At 41.2% G+C, this 23,463-nt stretch overlaps 2 protein-coding genes and 1 long non-coding RNA gene across 7 annotated transcripts in view; 1 reads left to right on the forward strand and 2 right to left on the reverse strand.

Annotated features, from left to right (window-relative positions):
• Positions 1-3,057, reverse strand: part of mtus2a (microtubule associated tumor suppressor candidate 2a) — a 36,577-nt gene extending 33,520 nt beyond the window's left edge. For both annotated transcript variants that reach the window (XM_077545858.1, XM_077545857.1), the window contains exon 1: positions 2,972-3,057. The gene's annotated coding sequence lies outside the window, so the exon portion shown is untranslated. The remainder of the gene's footprint in view (positions 1-2,971) is intronic.
• LOC144035838 (uncharacterized) overlaps positions 1-22,094 on the forward strand; it is a 55,907-nt gene extending 33,813 nt beyond the window's left edge. Inside the window, exon 4 of the long non-coding RNA XR_013288517.1 lies at positions 21,697-22,094. This is a non-coding gene — a long non-coding RNA (uncharacterized LOC144035838). The remainder of the gene's footprint in view (positions 1-21,696) is intronic.
• On the reverse strand, positions 4,694-23,084 carry slc7a1a (solute carrier family 7 member 1a). 4 transcript variants are annotated; one of them, XM_077545860.1, is made up of 14 exons: positions 22,941-23,006; positions 19,409-19,904; positions 16,452-16,723; positions 16,188-16,370; positions 14,963-15,121; positions 14,670-14,847; positions 13,897-14,030; positions 11,748-11,970; positions 10,844-10,983; positions 9,254-9,356; positions 8,660-8,853; positions 7,581-7,732; positions 7,374-7,482; positions 4,694-6,128 (listed from the first exon to the last, which is right to left on the reverse strand). In XM_077545860.1, exons 3-14 carry the CDS (start codon positions 16,636-16,638, stop codon positions 5,938-5,940), a joined length of 1,953 nt encoding a protein of 650 aa, XP_077401986.1. In that variant the 5' UTR covers positions 16,639-16,723; positions 19,409-19,904; positions 22,941-23,006; the 3' UTR covers positions 4,694-5,937. The 4 variants fall into 4 exon arrangements, with proteins under 4 accessions (XP_077401986.1, XP_077401987.1, XP_077401988.1 ...); XM_077545861.1 differs by lacking the exon at positions 19,409-19,904 and having other exon boundaries at positions 22,941-23,084; XM_077545862.1 differs by lacking the exon at positions 10,844-10,983 and adding an exon at positions 10,209-10,345 and having other exon boundaries at positions 16,452-19,904; positions 22,941-23,008.
• Between the last annotated feature and the right edge of the window lie 379 nt (positions 23,085-23,463).

A 23,463-nucleotide genomic window follows, 5' to 3' on the forward strand; every position in this document is an offset into this window, starting at 1 on the left:
TCGGAGAATGCAAAAACCCTCAACAACAAGGTGATGCGGAGGGAAAGAAACAGAGCGTGGTTGAATTTTCTCGCTAGCCTCGTCGTGTGGAAATGCAATAATAAGCCAAGTGGCAATGAAGCGCCGGGAACGCGTGGGGGGAGGGAGAGCTGCTAAAGGAGCAGTGAGAGGTGAAGGCAAAGCAGAGAGCCGGCTGGAGGTTTTGGTAGAAGGTTGTTAGGGGGGACAAGAAGTAAAGAGTTTGAGAAGCGAAGCTGGATTGGCCATCTGCCATACAGGGCAGATACCCGGTGGGCTGGCGGTTTTTGCTGTTTGCATTGGCACCCGAGATAAAATGATTAGCGTTAACCCGTACAGGTTGGGTGTTTGACATTTGAGGCCTTCAAGTTATCCAAAGAATAGACTGCGGGATTTTTTGCCGACGTGTACAAATCCATGTTTATTTATGCATATGAAGTGAGCACGTGCGCTCACGTCATTAAACCAACATGCACTTGGTAAATGCAAAAAAGTTGTAAGAATGTGAGAGCCGTGTTCAAGCTCCTCATCCAATGTCCTCCTCGCGTGCGGAAGAGGCCCTCAAGCAAGGCACCTTCCAGACAAAGGCAGTTTGTAGCGCATGTATGCTTGTGTGTCTCTAGCGCAGACGCACACACACTCGCGCTGCGTCTTTTCACAGTGTAAAAAAAAAAAAAAAAAAAGAGATTAGGAAAGTAATTGCAGCCCTCTTTGTTGTCTCACACACATTCACGAATAATGCACTCGCACATTTCAATCCGCAACATAATAGCCACTGCGGTATTGAATATATTTGCTTTTTCTTTTTTGTCCAAGCAAAGCGACAAACGCAATCGAACCAGACAAATTCAAATATTTATTCTCCCTCCAAGTGTTAGGGCCACATACAAAAAAAAAAAAAAGTCAAAGTAATGCATGAACTAAATTGTCATAATTTGATGAGAATAAAGTAGTAATATAATGGAAAATAAAGTTGAAATATGATTATAATAATTTATAATTAATTTTGTGATTATTATGTTTATTTTTATTATTATGTTTATTTTAAAAAAAAATATTTAACAACAATTAATAGTATAATTTTTATGGTGACTCTCTGAAAATGGTCCTGGTGAATTTTGACATACACTCATTAAAACTATGACTTTTTTCTCATAATTTTACAACTTTATTACCCTTATGGTTTTTATTATTATTAATTTTATTTTTTTTACTTTTTGACTTTTTCCTTAAAATTGCATGAGACAAATTTAATTAAAATGAATAATTTTCAATGATCTTTTTCCAAGTTGTTCTTAACTCTTTGACTGCCAAAAACGTTAAATAACGTTTAGTAAAATCCTATGGAGGAGTGCCAAAGACGTTAAAAGACGTTTTTTTCCAAAACAGAGGTGAAACTAACCATTTTCTATAGTTCATTACTGAAAAACGGAATAAGGTAGAAACAAACTTTTTTTTTCTGATGAAAGATGAGAGTCCAATCTTTCATTTGGTAGTATGTGTGTTTCCATAGTCCAAACACATAATTTTCTGTGGACCTTGAAAGATCAGTCAAAAATGCTTAAATCGGCTGGCACCCACGGCATCCCTTTTCTGAAAACGTCTGGCAGTCAAAGAGTTAAAATACATATTGGGTGTAGAACAGCCAATAAAAAGGGGCCATCAAAAATAATTGTGATTTTACACCTTTTTAAACCCACCTTTTTTTCTTCTTCTTATATTACAACTTTATTTGACTTACAAGATGTTCTAAAAAAAAAAAAAGTCTCCCGGGATTTTATTTTTTTTTCCACGTCTCCTCATGCTCTCTTACCTCATTGTTAGTCTCTATTTCCTCCCTTTCTCCTCTTCCCCCTTTTCTGTCCTATAAAATGACCTTGAAGGTCGAACCCGTGCACTCCACTCATACACCCACCGTGACAACATGTCTCACATGTGCATAATAGTGTCGGCCTACAGTACTGCAAGCTGCTGAGCCACACAACTCACTCCAAGGCGCAACCCCCCCCACCCCCACCCCCTGGCGGGTTCACTGGCAGAGATCTGCTGAATTGATCGCCGTTCAGACATTGCAGAGGTCAGACGTAATGAATCAATCACGCATGCATCAGCATCTCCCCGCAAGGCGAGCCGAGGCCACGGCCGGCCAGACTTTGATGCAGTGTCAAATCACCGCTCCAACAAATACTGTGACATCGACAACCCACAATTTTGGGGGGGATTTTGGATGAGATAGTTGTGCAGCGCTAACGAGCACACGATTGCCCTCCTTTTGTGCACACGTGCAGTTCAAGGACAAGCTGACCGTCAGACAACACTCAATCAGGACGAGAGGCAGCCGGCCGTGGGCGACAATGCGCTTACCTTTCGTTGACCCGGCCCCTCCCCCTTCCTCCCCACATGCCCACAGCACCCGCAGAAATTACGCTTCACGCAAATGACGACAAAAAGTAGCTTGAAAGCTGCTTTGGGTTGGACACGGCTGCTTGTTTACTTAAGAGGCCAAGAACAGTTGTGGCCCAAAATAGAAAGGTGTTGCCGAAAGAGAGATGAATTATTCATGCCGCAGCATCTGACTTGGGGAAAAAAAAACAAAACATTCCCTCTTGAATGAGTTTAGTCAGCGTGACGGTGTGTCAAATTCACATTTTGAGTTGCAACAAAGCCTTTTTGTTTTTATGCCCGAGATTCCATTCCAGAGGACCACGGCAGGAGTTGGACCTCAAGCTCTGATCATCATTAGCGACTTGACCCGCTGCATCCGTCCGTCACAGCGGCGCTATCTTTGCCGTGTGACCTGGCGTCGCGCCGCTTTTACAGTCTCATCGTATAAACACGCATGACACCTCTCATATGAGAAATAGAAATAAGTACAAATCGATATGCGTAAATGCAAGCCACCGGGTAAGACAAAGCAAATAATCAAATAACCCCCCAAAAATGCGCGGCTTACCGTTACATGCGCAGCCACCAGAAGCACGCGTGTGCCTTGCACCCGCTTCCTTTCAGGATGAAATGGTGCGAAGCGGGAGGGAGAGAGATGCTGCGGACAGAAGGAGGAGGAGGAGCTGATGATGGTGGTGCTGATGCTGCAACCACTCTTGGCGATGTCAGTGTGCCAGATTTTCTGTCTCTGCACCACAGCGCCCCCTGCTGGATTTTGGCCAGCATTGCCGTTGTTCAACGCTCGGAAAAATCGAATCCAGTGTTTCCCCAAGCAGGCTCCCTAAATGGAGCGTTGCACATTTTTAATAAATCTCGGCCAATGTTCACGTTTTCAAATAAGAACAATACTCTTTATGTGTGTAGCGCCTTTGAAATGTCACGTATATCATATTATCAGTAACAGTAGTAGTTTTTTAAAAATATTATTTATTTATCATACTCTCCTATATATTATTTATGGACCTCTGCAACGTAGTAATGCTTCCTGTTTCACTCTTTTTTCAGGGATGTAATTTGACCAAAGTGAAATTATCTGAAAATTTAGCCGGGGGTCTGGGTAGTGCCCTGGTGGGGGGACAAGGGGGGCGGAGCCCCCCGGAGCTCATGGGTTTTCCGTGTTTTTAAGTACTTTCAATGCACTCACATGACAAAGAAATAGACAAAACAACAGCATAAATTTTCAATGTATATTGAACTATCCCATATAAAATGGCAGTTTTAGTCAACTCAAAATCAGTCACATTCAAAAACATTGGACTGCCTTTGCTTTTAAAAACTATCACTGAGAATATCATATCTAACTAATGTGATTACTAAGTTAACACATAAATAATGTTGAAGAGTTCAAATTTCATGAACAAATAATTGTATCATGACCAAATGAAAAGTAACTCATATTAGAGCATACCACAAATGTCTTTGTTATAGCAGAAGATGTTATCTGTCGGAGTCATGTGCATACACAATGAACTACTAAAAAAATAAATTAAAAAAAAAACAGATTTTTTTTTTGGGGGGGAGATAAAAAAAAGCGGAATCCCTGTTTTTTTCTTTTTTAAACTAAAGTGCATTAAGATTTACTTCCGCTCATAAAGGCACAAGAGCCACTTAAGTGATTTGGCCATCATAAGCATCGATTATGACATTGCACAACAATCGTCATACGATGACCTCATTGATGATTTTCCATCCAGAAAATGCAGCCACGTTTTTCCTTGTCAAAAGCACACATGCATGTTTACTTTAGACTTGTTGGTGTGTTTGTTTCAGCTTGAAGTCAAGACGCATATTTCTGGTAAATACTATGAAGTTCTTTTTTTTAAAGTTGCAATCTTATTTTTGTAACATTTCACCTTTTATTCTCATACATAAACTTGTAAGTTTAAAAAAAAATTTTCTTTGATGTGGCCCCAATAATATTAATATTGTTACTTAAAAATCTCATGACATTATTTAGTCCAGAACCTACCAGAAGATGGTGATGGAATACCAAAAGACAGTTAATTTAAAAAACAAAAAAAACAAAACATTTGGCATTGTGAATGGTGAGTGTGTAGTTAACAATTGGTGTGATATATATATATACTTTTTTTTTTTTTACATGGATGGGATGTTGTTGATTCAGTGACAATGAGAAATGCATTTGAATAAATAAATCGAGAAAAGGGGGATCCACTCTTCATGACAAAATTAATTGAGTGCTACGTAATAAAAAAAAAAACGAAAAAAAAAAACGACAATATTGTTTTTTATTCTTTCAGACAGATAACCAGCAAATTTCTGTCTGCATGAACAAAACAGGTTTAAGCAAGTTCAAATGGCAAACACATACACAATTCATGGAGTTTATTATCACTGTACAGCACAATGTTTTTTTTTTTTGGGCGTCTCCTGAAAAGCTCCGATACAAGCAGAATGCTAAAATGCTATCCCCACACACACACCCGTTCAACTCCCAACTACAGTCTTGTCTTGTGCTAATTCCAGTGACGGGAAGTGAAGTCGGGGGATTTCGAATCATCCCGAGAACACGTGCGACTGTACAACATCGCTGTCATCAAATCATCTGTAGACAATTTGTACACCAGACATACAAAATAAAAACAAACCACTCCCAACATTTACAAATAATTTACTTGAAGTAATATAAACAAAAACATATGTACATATCCTTTTATTATATTCTAGTTTTCTATATTCTATATTCCCAACCCGCGCGGTAAATGGCCTTAAAAATAAGACCATCACAGCAAACTAGAAATAGTTGTGGCTAATGTAAATAGAAGCCACGTGTTACTATAATTAATGTGTACAAATTTTAAAGCAAAATGCAGGTTTGTTTATTTGGATCCATAAAAAAAAAAAAAAATGAATTGAAAGGCTTTAATAATGGGGAAACGTATAGAATGATATAAAAGTGGGTAAAGTGTATAATAAAGTAAAAGTGAAACTCCACAATGTAATAAGCAAGGGGTGCGAAAGGACACAGCAGCCAGCACTGTGAAAATGTTCACGCAATGCTCAACACTGGTCAGATTCATCTCTTAGATCCCAAAAGTACAAAGTTGCGACCTTATTCTGGACACATCATCACCGCCATCCTCCGCTTCTGCCTCAACAGGTGCGGCCATTTTTGCTGCCACTGACAGATAGCAATAACATTAGAACTCAGCCATTTGTGTTAATGTGTCCTGCCAGAAGAGGAGGGGGGGGGGGCGGGGGGGGGATTTCAACATCTCTTGCATAAGTGTTCGCAGATCTTCCCATGCGGAAGTATCACTTTATGCATTACAAATAGAAGGCAATATTATTACGCCAGTTACCATCACAGTAAGGCACGTTACAGTGCACTGAGGTCACAGGATGTCCCTTGTCTTTTTAATGCCAATAAGACACGCTTGTCCGAATGACACGGCGGTTGCCAGAGGCGGTTGCCAGAGGCAGCTGCTCGCGTATGCAAATCAAAAGCGGCACCTACGAGTCTCCGCCGTCGTCGTCGTCCCTGACCTCGATGCCGTTGTGAAGGAAGGCCTCCTTTTCGGGCGTGGTGGATACGGAATCGCGGTTGAAGCCGTTCATCTCCGTGTCGGGAGACGCGCGGGCGCCACCCCCCGCCGCCGCCTCGGCGCTGTGATGGATGCCGTAGCAGAAGTAGATCAGAAATCCTGCAGGGAAACAAAATACAGTTGTTGTTCGCAATGTTGGAAATGGGAGCCAGACCGGGCGGGGGTCAGCAACCTTTTCTTTTTTTTCTTTTTTTTTGGGGGCCAAATCAATAACAAAAAAAAATCTGTCTGGAGCCGCAAAACATTTGAAGATTGGAATGAAGGAAACGCTGAGAGCACAAAATAAAAGCATCCCCAATTTTTATATTTCTAAATATATTTTTACACCACTGCAATAACTCTGGTTTAGGCCTCGCATTACCTTCCACTCTGTTCTGTTTATTTTGCACTCTTACTATGAATGATTTGCGTGTTTTTTGTGTTTGTCATGCTTATTATTTTGATATGATTAATGCAGTTGACTTCTGCTGACATTCCATATGCACTTCTGCACTTTATAGACACACTATGCCAGTATTTGGGCTCATAACGTTATCTCTTATTATTTGCAGTGACAAATAAATATCGAATTGAATATTTTTAGTCGTCTGTCTTCTGCCTTTCACCTTTCGTTTGTTGTTTTTATTGATTATATTTATTATATAATATATATTTTTGCAATTTTTCATATATCATTTTTGACTTTTGGTGCTGACGTTTGGTAATTTTATGGTCTGACGTTTTTGACAATTTGTGGACGTTTTATGGTAATTTTCAAGATTTCTTTGTTAGTTTTTTTGGGGGGGACATTTTATAGCGACTTTTTTTAAACATTTTCTTTCGTGCTTTTTTAAAATACATTTTGAGGCTTTTTTTGTTGCAATTCGTGTACGTTTTATGGAAATTTTCAGAATTTCTTCCTTTTTTTAAATTATTTAATTTTATTTGAAATGTTTTCTGCCTTTTTTGGGCCACTTTTTGGACATTTTCAGGCCATTTAAATTTTTAGGGGATTGTGGCATTTTTTTTTGAATTTTATTTTTTTTTAAATCCAAATAAATAATATTTTATTTAAAAAATATTAGTGTCTACTAATTTTCTTAGAGATCAACAGGAAGCCACAGGAAAGGAACTAAAGAGCAAATTCAATGAGTCTTTGTGACAGTTTCTCATTAGGCATTTTGAAATATCAACCAATGTTTAATTAAAGTGGAAAGTGGCTGTTAAAAAGCTTGGGCAAACAAACGGCCGAGCTCTCTTTACTGTTTGACAACATGACCGCATTTTGAGGGTGCTGCAATGCCAGAAAGCGCCACCGCTCCTGCCCACGCCGACTCGCCAACACCAACGCCGACTCCTGTTTACCTAAAGCCATCCAAATGGCAAAGCGCGTCCAGGTGCCTCGATCCAGCTGCATCATCAGGTAGACGTTAACAAACATGCTGATCACCGGAAGAATCGGCAGCAGCGGAACCTACAAAACAAAAATATGACAGCAGGGTGTAAGAGCTGTATAGGAAGCGCGTTTCGTTTCACTCGATGCTCATTTGTGGCGGCGCAAAAGACACAAACCTTGAAAGAGAGCTTTGTTTTGCTCTGCGGCTGTCTCCAGACAATACAAGTGAGGAGGAGGCACACGAGGAAGATAATGCTGAGGAATACGATGTTCCACATAGCTGAGCCTCCCTGGACTGCCAATGCACTGAAAACCAGGATCAGCAGTCCTGCATAGCAACAAAGTAGTGGAGTCAAAACCCGAATGTCTGTCAAATCCAATCCCATTTCAATGATATTTATATCTGCATGTTGTGATGTTTTGGACTTATGTGGATTTCGTTCTCAATTGTCTGGATGAAAACGTGTTCTCAAACTGGCGTCAGGAATTTTAAATTGGAGTTGATTTTTTTTTTCCTTTGATGCTAGAAAGTTGGAAAAGTCACTAAATATAGTTGACAATACTGACTGTAATTCTGCAAAGTATCTCTAAGACTGCTTTCAATAACAACAAGGCAGCTAGTAACCATGGCTAAATATTTCAATTAATTTCTTCCTTTCATTGATATTTAGGTTAAAATTTCCAAAAATAATTAATAAATAATAAAAATTCCCATGGCATTTAAAATAATGAGGGGGTAAAAAAAAATCTATTTAAAAGGCAATAAGGCAAACAGTTTGTGTTTTTCCCCCTTTTTTTTCCCTTCGGGTGGTTCAAACTCCTGCATTCCACTGGAATAGATACGCCCCTGCCCTGAACAGATGTCAAAATTCAGAATTAAAGCAAGACTAATCAGTCACAATTTTTAAAGCGGCGTTTACTTGAGGATCTTAGTTAATCATTTATGTGATATGTTCACAAATCAGCTTCGCACAAACAGCAGAAAGTGAAAGAAAATATTTTTGCTTCTGAAACTGGAATATATTCATTTAATTACAACGAGAAATGTTGTTACTATTTTAGTTAATTAAATGTATTAGCCAAAAGTTGTGTTTTGTTTTTTAAATAAATGCTGAGGGCCGCTCAAAAATAGACGGTGGGCCGCAAATGGCCCCCAATCCGTAGTTTGGACACAGGTGCAGAAACCCTTTCCTAAATGACCGTTCAATAATTTTTCCAGCTGTTAAATGTTTCGCTCCCGTGCATTCTGGCATACCCAAAGCAGAGGCACAGATGTTAACGGTGAAGCCCGAAAGCGAGCTGGGCTCAAAGTTGTCCGGGAAGAACAAAGTCTTGAAGCGGAATCTCTCCTCCACCCCGGGTAGGATGCCCATGCTGCCGTCGCTCTGCTCCATCTCCTCCTGGAAATTGGCCATCTGATACATGGCGCCGGCCTGCTCGGGCTGGTACCTGGCAATCAAACGGGGCGCATCGACTTGAAAGCAGCCGCAACAACCTGCGTCCTCGCCGTAATGCAAAACGCTAGCAGGCAATAATCCCGCGTATGCCTTCTGTCAATCATAATGTCGGCACACGGTCTAAGAGACGATGAGGTGTGAAATTACATTCAGTAAAGACGCGGGGCTCAATTTGAATGCTTGCTTGAGAGCAGACGTCGCAGTGCGAGGATTGCTGAGCGTGCTGATGAGAAGCGCCTGTCGGTGCTATTACTTGTTATTTCCACTCGTCACCCGGGGCAGAACGCGCCACTTTGACTTGGACAGTCAACTATGTCCTGCTCGGGCAACAAATGTAGCTGGATGGACGGACATAAGCCCCTTTTTGCTGATTCTGAACGTGCTCAACTGACCTTAGTACCAAGACACAGGCGGCCACTAATGTATAGGCCAGCAGGGTTCCAATGGACATCAGATCCACCAGATCCTTCAGGTCGAACAGAAATGCCATGATTGCTTGAAAGGGAGAACGAAGGAAAAACGGGTCATTAGAAAATTGGTTGTAATGTGCTCTTTTATAAGCAAAGTGGCTCTGGTTGATCTCTTATACTCTGCTGCCACCTGCTGGCGTTTTTTGTTTATTTTTTTGCTATAACTACCATTGCTTTAAGCCACCTCTTCAGGTCAGAGGCTGCAACAAAGTCTTCTGTGTGCTCCAGCATGAAGAACCAAACAAAAAAATGTAAAAATATATACGTTTTTGGGCAATATTCAAAATATAACGTATTTTTACGTTTTTGGGAGCAAAAATTCCAATTATTGCACTCCACAATTACAAAATCAGCAGAATCGTCCAAAAAAATGTATTAACACTAATTTTGAGTTGTTTAAAAATGTTAAAATAACTACAATTATTGCACTCCACAATTACAAAATCAGCAGAATCGTCCAAAAAAAATGTATTAACACTAATTTTGAGTTGTTTAAAAATGTTAAAATAACTAATTTAATACATTTTGTTTTATCCAAAAGGAACTAGAATTTTATTTGTCTTGATAATATTTCCGTTTAAACATTTTCTTGTTTTGAAAATAAATAAATAATCGATTTTCTTCATAATCGAGCAGCCCTAATATGTAGGTAACTATTCAATTTTAATCTTTGTGTTGTTACATGAGTTTGAAATGATTAAAAAACAACAACAACAAAAAAAAAACGTTTGGAGATCATATTGTGTTAAAGTTACGGTATACTCAAGGGTAGCTTCTTCCGTTAGCATACACACATCTTTTTAAATTTTTAAGTCATCATTCCGCGAAGTCCAAAAACGGCCCATGCAGATGTCTTTGCGTCCCCTATTCGTCTTACCAGACAGAACCCCGGCAGTCATAGTGGCCGTTATGGGGGATTTCCTCTCGCTGACGTGGGCCAGGAAGGAGAAGAGCAGGCCATCCCGAGCCATGGCAAAGATGATACGAGGCAGGGGGAACATGGAACCCAACAGACTGGGGTGGCGTGGGGAGGTAAACAACAGATTGGGGGGACAGACATGAGAACGGGACATGGGGGGGTTGAGAAAGGTCAGTAGTGGGAAAGGGGAAATAATTAGTCAGTTGGAAAGTTGCAGTTTTGCCGCAGCGGGGTGTGAAACCGGCTGCAAATGAGCTTGCAGGCCATGACACGGTGGACTTGATATATTTTGATGCTTGCATGCAGAAAATGTCTTGAATAAGAACCAACTTCCTAACTTGTTTTTCAATCCGCATTCCAATTCTAAAGAAATATCCGTTACAGCGACATCATGCGTTTATCCTCTGAGTAGAAATTGCATGACGTTAGAGAGGATTAGTGAGTTCCTTTTGCATGCTTAGGTACTGGTTTCTTCTAGGACCCTCAAAAAAAAAAAAAAAAAAAACATAATATACAATCTGGCGTCCTCAGCCCTGCAGCATGAAAAAGAATCCGCAAATGGCTGTTTGAAAACATGCGTGTTAGTGTCTCACCTGCCACAATGCCAGAGGTGAGGGTTGCAGTTAGCGGGGTTTTGCTGCGCGGGCTGATCTTGGCCATGAACTGGAAAAGCAGCCCGTCGTCAGCCATAGCCCAGATGACGCGGGGCATTGGAAACATAGAGCCCAGCAGGCTACCACAGGTGGGGGAGGGGGGGGGGAGCAGGAAGTATAGTAACCAGTGCACAGACATCAGGCATTATCTCAAATAGTCAACAATTATGACAAAGCGTTCATCCTGAGTCGCGTGCATAACAACCGTATAGAACAACACATGCAGTGAGACGGTGGCATGCAATTAAACACACGATTTGGATCGTACCACTTGGAATAAGTCGTACTAAACGACAATGGACCCTCAGAAGTCAAATGAAATTCAAAGACATTTTTTCATCTATCAAACCATTCCCCCTTAGGGATTGATGTCAATGTCGTCTCTAGGACTTGGTGGTTACCGGTAATGGGGGCCTATCTCATTTCCTAGCCCCTCCTCCTAACCCCAACCGTCAAAAATGATTGCCTAACCTCAACCATAACCCAATTCAAACCTAAACTCTAAAACCAAGCCTTGACCCTCAAAAAGAGGTCTAAACTTGTGGGGATCAGCAAAATATATAAATATAGTCCCAACTGCTGAAATGCTCATCTTCTGAGAGTCCATGCTAGCAAAAACAACACGGTAGCAAATGACGTCACGCGTACACATTCACAAGTACATCAACTACTTCCCGTCAAGACGGATTTTTAGACAAGATGCCGCTCGCAGTGACCTTTGCTGGTCTCATATCCGCCCACGCAGTCGGACGACACTAAATTCTTCGCGAGCCAAGCCAATTCAAAAATACGCATACGCAAATAGACGTAGCGACGGGAAGCGCATCAAAAACGGGGGGCTTACCTTGTGGACAGCGCGCAAAGGGAGCCGACGGCCACGGCATATTTGGCGCCGTCCCAGCCCACGTACTTGAAGGCCACGGGCAGCGGGCTGTTGCTGTCCAGCAGGTAGTACGGCATCATGAGCGTGAGGGCGCCGGAAACGCAGAAGTAGGCCACGAAGCAGATGAGCAGCGACGACACAATGCCGATGGGGATGGCGCGCTGCGGGTTCTTCGCTTCTTCTCCTAAAATATCAGCAAAATACAAGCCGCCGTCAGGTACACTTGCGCCATGAAATGCTGATTTCATCTCAATTTACTGAGCTCATTTCTTCCGAAAACGTCGAAATATGTTCCCAAAGACGTATTTATATGTTTTTTACATCCACAAGGCTTTGATGCAGCCTCTGAACTGAAGAGAGACGCTTGAAGCAATGGTAGTTAATACAAAAATGGACAGCAGGTGGCAGCAGAGTATGAAATCAACCAGGGCCATGTTGCAACAAGCTACCCCCCCCCCCCCCCCACTGTCTTAAACACGTTTGTAAATAATTATTAAACTTGATTATATTCTAAACGGAAACAGATAGATATATATATATATTTTTTTACTCTAATCTTTCTTTTGGTAGGTTCCATGTTTTGATAGCAATAGAACACAACATTCTGCAGGGATGTGATTTTTCCGCTAATTCGCGGAATTCCGCTTTTTTTATCTCCCCCCCCCAAAAAAATCCGATTTTTTTTTTTTTTTTTTTTTTTTTTTAGTAGTTCATTGTGTATGCACATGACTCCGACAGATAACATCTTCTGCTATAACAAAGACATTTGTGGTATGCTCTAATATGAGTTACTTTTCATTTGGTCATGATACAATTATTTGTTCATGAAATTTGAACTCTTCAACATTATTTATGTGTTAACTTAGTAATCACATTAGTTAGATATGATGATATTCTCAGTGATAGTTTTTAAAAGCAAAGGCAGTCCAATGTTTTTGAATGTGACTGATTTTGAGTTGACTAAAACTGCCATTTTATATGGGATAGTTCAATAGACATTGGAAATTTATGCTGTTGTTTTGTCTATTTCTTTGTCATGTGACAAAGACCCCCAGACCCCCGGCTAAATTTTCAGATAATTTCACTTTGGTCAAATCACATCCCTGATTCTGTGGGCCTTGCCAAACTAGTCAAAATCCAGTAAAACAGCCGGGAGCGAAGGGGATTGCTTCACTGAAAACGGCTGCCAGTGAATGAGTTCATTGCAAAGAAATCTGGATCTGTTTAGTTGAACACAAAGATCATTCTGTTGTTTAATAGCAGCAGGTGGATTCACAGGTTAATAAATTGTGCCTTCTACCAGTTAAAAAAAAAAAATCATTAGTTCCTATGTCACTGTTTGGTCATAACAAATGAATGTTTTTAAACTTTAGCCTCATTTAGTTTTCAGGCCTCTGTAGATGTAAACATTGTGGAAAGACGGTGCAAAGTGATTGATTTAATAATAGTTTCCGCTGCATTTTGCAACAGAATTGCACAAGGAGCTTCTTTTTCGCAGCGGTACGACCGAAACAGCCAACTATTCAACTGACAGGCCGTTACGCAACGACGTTCCCGAGACCAACACTCGGGACTTGTTGTGCAGTTAAATACCACGTTGCGATGACGGGAGCGTCTGGGTCCTTTCACGGTTTTTGACAGGTCAAAGCCACCGACTGGCCCAGATTACACACACTAACGTCTTTCTGCCACGTGTCGGACGGGAAGCGCCCTCATAAATAAAGCTCAAATAATTGCTCAGGGTTAACGGCGCGGGAGCCAATTAGAATTCAGCACATGGAGGGGTGGGACAAGAGGGGTGAGAGGACGCTTTTAAAGACCTTTTACAGAGTGAACAGATTACAAGCTTACAGTACATAAAAGGAAGGTTGTCCGAGTGGTTCTCGTTGCCGGGGTCACAGTTCGTATTGGGCCAAGCACTCTCAAACTTGAACGTTTGTCTTTGCCCCACTTATGTAATAGCGCCAAATGTTTGGACACGCTTTGGGGACATGATCTCTGCTCCAGATCTAGTTACACTCCCCCCCCCCCCCAAAAGTATGTCCACTGGGTGATATTTGGCATGGGGAAATTCGAGGATGACTCCAGGGCCAAGCAAATCAACACTGACCTGTGGTTGCTATGCAGTCGAATCCAACAAATGCATAGAAACAGGTCGCGGCTCCGGAGAGGACGCCTGAGAAACCAAATGGCATGAAGCCACCAACTCCGAGTTCCTCTCTCGTTGGTAATACATCTGTAAAACTAAACGCAGAGGGGGGGGACTTGGATTATGAGCAAGACAGCTGTCATATTTGTAAATGAGCTCTGAGATGAATACAAATTAAGAAAAAAACATAGAAAATGTCAATACAAATGGTTAGCAGTCGCAAAATGTTCCACTCCAATCCTGTAGGTGGCGGTAAGTAGCAAAGTGGCATCTGCAGGGGTAGAAGCACCGCACATCGATTGGCGCAACCATGGACTTGTATGAATGAGCTAGCAATGACGCGTACGCGCCGTTTTGAGAAGCGAAGCCACCGGCGGCCATCTTACGTTGCCACTCACAAAAAGCCCGCCGAACTTGAATACATGGATATTTATGTACAATTAATCAAAAAGGAAAATACTTTTAATTTCCTCTGATGAGGTCTATAGATCCATGGCTGATCGACCCATGGCACAGATGAAAATACAAATATAGTTATAAATAAGTATTACTGTAAAATACAATATATATCGACTCTTTTGTATGGTGGTTGACAGCCAAATGAGTCTCGTTTCCCAAAACCCGAGCTCGTGCATTTTTGATTGGATGCAACATTTGGTGGTGGGCCTGAAAGTGCTTCATGAAAATGTCTCATTCTTCAGCAAGCTAATAGTGATATGCGAGCGTGTCCTCACTTGAAGCTGGAGTTGCTGCTATTACCGGCATGCAGAATTTCATCAGGGTCCAGGTACCAATTCTTCAAAGAACCTTTGACCAGGCCAGAGATCACCATGAAACACAGGACTAGCATGTTGATGCAAGTGAAAACCTTGTTGACCATTGCAGACTCTTTTACTCCAAATGCCAGCAGACCTTAGATGTGAACAAGAAACCGGAGAAAAAAATGATCAATCACATGGTCAGAAAGGGGGCGAAAAAGGTTTTAAAAGCTAAGATGATTTTTATTTTATTTTATTTTTTTTTTTACCTGTGAGGATGATTATAATGACAACTGCAAATAAGTCCGGATATTCTGCCAGCACTCCTGGCGCATTCATTTGCATGTACCCTCTGCAGAACTCCTCTATCCGCTTCCCTATCAACTCATCAAAGGTCGCGCTCCATGCTCTGGCCACGCTAGCAGTACCTGAATGGCAGGAAGAATGATTGAGACTTCATGTTTTTGTCACATTGAAACAACATTTGATGCGGTTTTATAATGAGAAGTGGGCATTCCGTCCGTTGTTTTGTTGATGATTGACGAATGACGGGAAACTTTGAAAAATTTGACAGATTACGCGTTACCGTAAATAGATTGCGTCAATGACGGAATGCCCATTTTTTGCTGACGATTGACGGACGGCCGTTTCGCTGTGGAATGACGGATGACAATGCCTTGAAATATTGACGGATTGCGCGATGGCGGAGGGGTGTCCCATGGCCCGACTGTTGAGGATTGACGGATGCTCAAAATTCATTGAAGCGCCGACCCTGGTTATAATTGCATCCGTCTCATTTAGACTACTCGCTTGGCGGAAATTTGACAATTTGAAAATGACACTGAACATATCAGATCAGGTTATTTCATGTCACGTTTTATTGCAGGGATGTGATTTTTCCGCTAATTCGAGGAATTCCGCTTTTTTTACCCCCCCAAAAAAAAAAATTCCGATTTTTTTTTTTTTAGTAGTTCATTGTGTATGCACATGACTCCGACAGATAACATCTTCTGCTATAACAAAGACATTTGTGGTATGCTCTAATAGGAGTTACTTTACATTTGGTCATGATACAATTATTTGTTCATGAAATTTGAACTCTTCAACATTATTTATGTGTTAACTTAGTAATCACATTAGTTAGATATGATGATATTCTCAGTGATAGTTTTTAAAAGCAAAGGCAGTCCAATGTTTTTGAATGTGACTGATTTTGAGTTGACTAAAACTGCCATTTTATATGGGATAGTTCAATATACATTGGAAATTTATGCTGTTGTTTTGTCTATTTCTTTGTCATGTGAGTGCATTGAAAGTACTTAAAAACTGGACCTAGCTGGGTGCCAGCGGCCCCCAGACCCCCGGCTAAATTTTCAGATAATTTCACTTTGGTCAAATCACATCCCTGTTTATTGGCCGCATGGAGATAACATTTCATCTGGAAGTTACCACTCGGTGAATGCTCTGGTTGGTATGTAGGAAATGCAGGCTTACCGATGATATAGGCGAGTATGAGGTTCCATCCGGTTATGAAGGCCCAGAGTTCACCAACAGTCACATAAGAGTACAGATAAGCCGAGCCCGTCTTGGGAACACGAGCTCCAAATTCAGCATAGCACAAGCCGGCTAGGACGGATGCTAAAGCGGCTATCAGGAAAGATAGCACTATGGCGGGCCCTGGGAGTGCACAGCACAAGGCTCGGAATTAAAGACTCAAACGGCGTACGACAGGAGCTTTAAATCACAGACGGCGGTTACCTGAATTCTCCCGCGCAACCGCACCCGCTAGCACGTAGACGCCGGCCCCCAGCGTGCTGCCCACTCCCAGCGCCACCAAGTCGAAAGTGTTGAGACATCGCGACAGGCGGGAATCCTCTGCGTTACAGTCCACCACCTTGACCCTCAGCAACTGCTTCCCAAACCGGACAAGTTTATCCAGCCCCATCGGTCCGAACGAAGGGAAGGCGGAGACGGTTGTCTGCGATTTAGGGGGGGGGGGGGGGGGGTCACAGGGAAGAAGCGGCGTACACCTTTGGAAGAAGGAGAAGGTTAGCGATAAAAGACAATGCAATGGTCTCCGTCGCTGGTAGAAATGAGAACGGGTTTGAGGCGTCCAGTTATATACAGCGGTTAACAGAAGACGTTTGAGCCACTGGCAGCGAGGCACATAGCTGTGGCAACGCTTTTAGCGGTCGCGCTTGCAATCAGATCTACACGATGGACATACTTAAGTAGAACAGTTTCCTGTGTTGCGTAACGCATCCCAAATCCACAATTTCTGTCAAGTGTCCAAAAATGTCAAAAGTCTACGGATAATCCATTTCATTGCTGGATTTTTTTTGTTGACATGCGTTGCATAACAGAATTCGCAGACGTGGAACCAAATCCCTCTGAACAGACTGGTTGATACAAATATTCATGTCGTGACACAAGTAGCGCAATGGATTTAGAGCCTCGTACACACTGAAGTTACTAATTATGAACAAGGGCGCAATCCATATCCATAAAGTGGAACCCCAATGTTGGAACGCCCACTTTTAGCAATATCCATACATTTTTCAGGAAAATATGTTGCAACAGTTACCAAAAAAAAAACAAGCACGGTTGGCATCAAGTGAGCGCACTCAAGCTCAAAGACTTTTGCGTGTCACAATGACCTGTCCAAAATTCCGGACTATTTCTGTCCCATGTTAGATGAATTGATGTAACACTTAGCCGGGTGTCGACGGTCGTTGAGTGAAACTGAAGATGTAGGACAAAGACAAGCAGTATAATTGATGGCTAACGTTAGCTGCTAATGCTAGCCGTTTGCTTGCAAACTGCCCAATGGGTATTTAACTCTTTGACTGCCAGACGTTTTCAGAAAAGGGATGCCGTGGGTGCCAGCCGATTTTAAGCATTTTGACTGATCTTTCAAGGTCCATAGAAAATTATGTGTTTGGACTATGGAAACGCACATACTGCCAAAAAAAGATTGGACTCTCATCTTCCATCAGAAAAAAAAGTTTGTTTCTACCTTATTCCGTTTTTGAGTAATCAACAATAGAAAATGGTTAGTTTCACCTGTTTTGAAAAAAAAAAAAAAACGTCTATTAACGTCTTTGGCACTCCTCCATAGGATTTTACTAAACGTTATTTAACGTTTTTGGCAGTCAAAGAGTTAATGACCTCCTCATTGGGTTTTCAAAACGGATTAATGTTACACTGTTTTTTTTTCCCGCTTCTATGCGTGCGCTGGGACTGACTGGGCGATCAGTCCAGTCAGTCCGCCTTTCACTCTAAATCAACTGGGATAGGCTCCAGCTTCCCGTGATCCTGAACAGGATAAGCAGGATAGACTCCGGATAGAGAGATGTTATTTATCGGTTATGATTCAGTTTGTTGTTTGAACAAATTTGATGTCAATCACTGACGCAGATTGTGTTCAGCTGTCTTGCAGAGGTCTCGCACCAAAACCACGACAGTGCGTGACGCCACAGCTGTTCGTGGAAAAATACTCCCTGGATGATAAAAAGCAGTTCAACATCCCTTTTGCATTCCTTAGTGTTAAGTTCATGTAAAGGGAGTAGCTTGAGGGAAAGAAAGTGGGACAGGGATTTTTTTTTTTAATCACTCTACTTCTTTTGGAGTGATTTGGAAGGAATCCAGAAGGTCCCATGAATGAGCGAGATCAATGCCGATGATGGCGCCTTTCCATAACTCACTGACATGGTGACCCAAACTCTGAAAGGTCATGCAGACAGCGATAGTCATGTCACAGCCTGTGGAAACTCGTAGTTAGCTTTGAAAGCTATATTTTTGTGATACCAGTCCTGGAACTTTTCTGACACACCTCGTATAATTGTGATTACAGGTAAATTGATGTAAAATAGCCTTTGATAAGAGAGATTTAAATAAACCTGGCTGTCAAATTAATTAAAAAAAGAAAAAACAGTGCGTAAAAATAGTACGACTGGTTGAGTGCTTACAGAACCACACACAGAAACAGTAAATCAAAGCTGTCTTTATGAACCGCATGACCTCCTCAGTGACTAAGTTTAGGGAACGGAGTGCCGAGTTAAAAGCAGACTGTCGGTACAATTAAGCAGCATAAATGAGGACATCTTAAATCAGGGATAGGCGAACCCACCGCCACGAGCATTTAGGCTGACCAGATGTCGCATCTTACCCGCGACGGTCCCGTTTTGGGTGTCTCGTCTCGAGTCTCGGCTGATTTAGCAAGTCGGCCCCGTAGTTTTGTCTTACTTTTACGCAAGTCCCGTAAACAAGACGATAGTTTGGGCCATATGCATGTCAATCACACAATCGTCATAGCGATGCTAGTCCAATTAAAAACGTATCTAACTGTTAGCGGGTGTGTTTTCGTCCTATCTCAACAGGAACTACTTCCTGCTTACTTGTCTAAGAATTATGGGAAATGTAGTCCTGCTTAGGCTAATGCTGCGGTCGCTGGCCAGAGATCAAGTTGGCCTCCAATAGTTGCTGGGAATAGCGCCAAAAAGATTGGATGATGGCGAATGCATCGCTTGCTTACATCTGTTGAACTGTCAACCAAGATAGCATTTAGCATTAGCTGAAGTAATAGCGCAACCAGTTGAACTAGCGGTTAAATGCTAATATATAGCGTAACCCTGAGAGGACTGTCAATTAGATGCAACACGGCAACTCTACAACGACATTGCTTGCAAGATATGCCAACGGTGACAATCACTTACTTGACTCTTCTTTGCGGTTACACTGCAGCGCTGCCCGCCTCCAGAGAAACGGGATTAAATGGCACGTTTGTTCTCTATTCTTTGCGCTCCAGGGAGGAGTGTGTGCGGCAACTAAAAGGGTTCCAAAATAGGATCGGCGGGAATCACATGGCTGAGCTATTCCGAGCAGTGCTGGCGTGCATACACACACACGCTGAAGCGTCGGTCATCGTGCAGAGGAGGACGGTTCGAAATTCAAGCAATTTGCTGAAATCGGGACATGACAACTTGTCAGATAATTTGCTGTTAAATGAGTTAGAAAATGTCAGTGAGTGTGTAGAAGATCGAAGTTGTGCCCTTCAGTGGAGGCGTGTCAGGCGAAAAACAAGGGTGTGTTCGTTGACAGCCAATCGGAAAGGAGCATGAAGAGAAGACCACGCTTGACATTTACAGTATACGTGGGTGCTGTTCGCCACTGTGACCTGCATGTGGATCGATGGCAGACATTTTGATGAAGCTAAAATGAAAATAGAACAGAACAAAGAGTGGAGTGGAAGGTATTCCGGCGGGTCAGAAAGAACCGCAACGTCGTGTTCACGGCGTTGAAATGTGTTGATGTGTTCCGAGTCAAAACACGTCATCACATGATGTTGTTGAAATGGTGTCCTGGTTCACGTCAGGATTTTCCACAAGGAAATATTAGATCCTGTTTATAAACATTAGATCAAATTCATGTTTGTCTATAGTGTGTTAGACATTTTGTAAAACACACCAAAAATATTATAGCCTTAAATGGTCAGTGTGGTTAAATGGTCAACTTGAGTATTTTGATTAATTGAAAATTTTCAAGTCAATCCAATTTTGGGGGTAAATACCAACATGGGCAGATTGATGATAAAATATTTGTATCCATGTAGGGTGGATGCAATGCGTGAAACGTTACCATTGAAAGACATATTTCATATATGAACAACAATCCCCAAATGCGATTGTGTAGTTGTGAAAGAATAGTTCCAACCTTGTAAACTGAGCACGTCAATAAAAACAAGAGGCAACACGTGCCGTGCCGGCCGTGCCCTTGTTTGCACGTCCAGCTGGACGGAGGTCAAATTTCTCATATTCTCCTCGAGTACGTTCTATTATGGCCCCCGTTGGGAAAACATTGCGCCTCATTTATCACCTGCTTAAAACAGCTTCCCTTCTCACCTTCTTTCTATTGTTGCGTCTGCTTTTGGCATCGCTCGCTGAATTGAGCTCTTGTGAGAAGCCGTGAAATGAGCGCCACTTTAACGTGTATTTTTCCAGAAAAATTTGTGTAAATATTCTAGCTCTTTTTCTTGCCCTAAAATTGGTTTACTAAAATCGTTATTTATAAAAAAAACAAACATGTACTTTTATCTCATTTAAAAATGGTTACTTGATTTATTGCAAATACCAAAAAAAAAGTTAGTTCAAAAAATTACCTTGCATATTATTGTTTTATTTTATGAAATAATTCATTACTGTATAATTTGATGTTTAATTTTTTTAAATTTATTTTCTTTTTCTCATCTACAAAAATGTTTCCCGGCGCACAAAAGTTCACAAAGACCTCTTGCGAAGTTTCTGTGTGCGAGAGAAGAGGCGAAAGTTCTGGCGGGACAAATAGTAGCTGTTCACTGTTATTATGTACACTTTTCAATGTATTTACTCTAACAACAACCACTCAACATTTGTAACCCTGCTTTGAAAACCTGAAGTACATTAGTCTTACTGACTACATAAACACTATGGCAGCTGAAGAGGAATAAAATATTTGTCCTCTTTGCGTGTTCCAAAACTTGAAGACAGATTTAATGTAAGAAAAAACAACCTTTGCAAAAATGATTTTAATCTAACAGAGATCTCTGGACATCGTAACAGACTCCAATTCATCACTTAACAGGTGGAATTCAGAGCGCCGAATGTGCCTCTTCCGCGTGTAAAATGGCTTCTTATCGTTAAAACCGACCGCCTCTCTTTCATTTGTAGACAAAACATACTCTCTGGGTACTTTTCCGTGAGCGATGGCGAAAACAGAGTCAGGGGTGCGTGTTCGAAGCAGATTCTGTTCTCAAGGACCAAATGTGTTTTCCCACAGAGAAGGAACTTCTAGACCAAATAATGTGTCCCAGCTTAAGGTCAAATGATACTGAGTTCAACACTACTTGCTTTACACGTCTATAAAACCTTTCAACATGGTTAATATAAAGAATTAAGATGTTAATAATGTATAACAATGGTTAATATATGAAAATAAAGAATTTAAATGTTACTAATATCTAACACAGCCCACAGGAGTGGCGAGCGGGTCCGATCTCGGTGAACCTGGAAAGCCGCCACTTACGTAGCTGAACATACAGGATATCTCCGTTCCGACAGTCAGACCACCGCTGACCCACTTTCACAGCAGCTAAAGTTAGACGCTCTGGAAATAAATGAAGTGTACCGGCGGCATGGCTGCTTTTAACTTCCAAAAAGGTGGACGCAATCAACATGTTGTAGGAAGGATTTTGTGTTTAACTACAATAAACTGGATTGTTTATAGTGCCTGCTACTACTTGTACTTTTTAGTCACGTGTGATGCATTTCACACGACTTTGGATTTGTTGCTATCGTGTCTTCCCTTGTAACCACTTGCTGCTTTCACTCCATGAAGCTGCTATATGCTATCAGAATAAAATGCTAATGTTTGGAAACGAGAAGTTAACGACCCACGTTTTATGACTTTTCGCTGTTTCACAATATTACTTTGTCATAAAAGTATGACCTTTTTTTTTTTTAGATTTACGTTTTTTCTCAACTTTTTTTTTCATTTTTATTTTTTTACTTTTTTCGAGTAACTGAAACTTATTCAACACACAAAAAAGAGACTTATCCCATGCTTTAGTCTTGTAATATAACATTATTTTATGTTGCATTAAATAGTCTTATTTTTCTTGCGTTTTTTCAGTATTGCAATATTACTCCCTTCACAGCATCCAATCGTATTGCTGCGGTCGCCCCTTATGCTCCTCTAATCCTTATTGGCTCGCTCCAAACAAAACAAAACATAAACACAAATCTTTTTATTAAATAAAAAGAAAAAATGTTTAGTTTATTTTTTGTTTGGATACTGTACACCCAGATTTAAAAAAAATCGACTTTATTCCATTTCAAGTAACTACATTGTAACTATCAGTGCAGTATTCAAAAGATTGAATTCACTTCATGAAGTTCGATTTGCTGTACAGTATTTAATCGAAGTTAAATAAACGCATTGTAGCATATGTGTGCAAAAATGTAAAAGGGCTGCTGCATAGGCGGGTTGCATTGTTATTGACGGGGAAAGCAAGTCCTTAACACTTCTTTATCTTTAGTAAGTATGCACGTGCGTAGGGTGGTCTTCAATAAACGCAATTTGCAACGATAATGTGCCAGCGAATCTCTTGTTGCGAAACCTGTACTTAAAAACCCCAGGCAGTAGAACACAGTGCTCTGTATTGTATGCGTGCACATGTAGTAGTTCGTCGTAGTGAAGCAACGCGTAGCTTACCTTGTACAAGTTGAACGAGAGCATCAGATGATATTAAAGTTATCTTTCCCCCCACACACACACACCCGAGCGACACACGATATAAGTCCAAACTTTTCCGATCCGGTTGCAGAGTGGAGTAGAAAAAGGGTTCGTTTTTTTTTTTTTTTTTTCCGGGGCCACTTGGTTTAAAACGTGGTCTCACGCTCACACTTTAGCCCCGCCCGCCCTGAGTCCGACGCAGTTGCGTAATAGTAGCCAACCTGGCTGAAGGGGTGCTGCAGTCACCGAATTTAAAGCCAGCGGTATGCAAACGACTGTAAATCTTGTGTGAACTCTTGCACGATTTTTTTTTGTTTAACCTTGGGTCACATTAGATTTTTTTTTTTTTAAGGAAACCGATCAGCCCAAAAAAATCAAATAGAAAACGTTCTCATAAAAGCCTTCAGAATAATGCTACTATATCAATCTAATTTAGCTAATTTCATAAAATAATTGTATACTGTTTAGTAACCCTGGAAAGGTCTGTTATGTCCCTCACTGT

This window comes from Vanacampus margaritifer, chromosome 16 (assembly GCF_051991255.1).
Source record: "Vanacampus margaritifer isolate UIUO_Vmar chromosome 16, RoL_Vmar_1.0, whole genome shotgun sequence".
In the NCBI taxonomy this organism is placed as follows: Eukaryota; Metazoa; Chordata; class Actinopteri; order Syngnathiformes; family Syngnathidae; genus Vanacampus; species Vanacampus margaritifer.

Excerpts from the sequence above, each read along its gene's own strand:
- slc7a1a (XM_077545861.1), bottom strand. The coding sequence starts at position 16,638 with ATGGGGCTGGATAAACTTGTCCGGTTTGGGAAGCAGTTGCTGAGGGTC. Across the intron at positions 16,371-16,451 it reads GGTTGCGCGGGAGAATTCAG|GGCCCGCCATAGTGCTATCT; the intron begins GTAACCGCCGTC and ends GTGCACTCCCAG. Across the intron at positions 7,733-8,659 it reads CATCTGTGCCTCTGCTTTGG|GACTGCTGATCCTGGTTTTC; the intron begins GTATGCCAGAAT and ends GTTGCTATGCAG.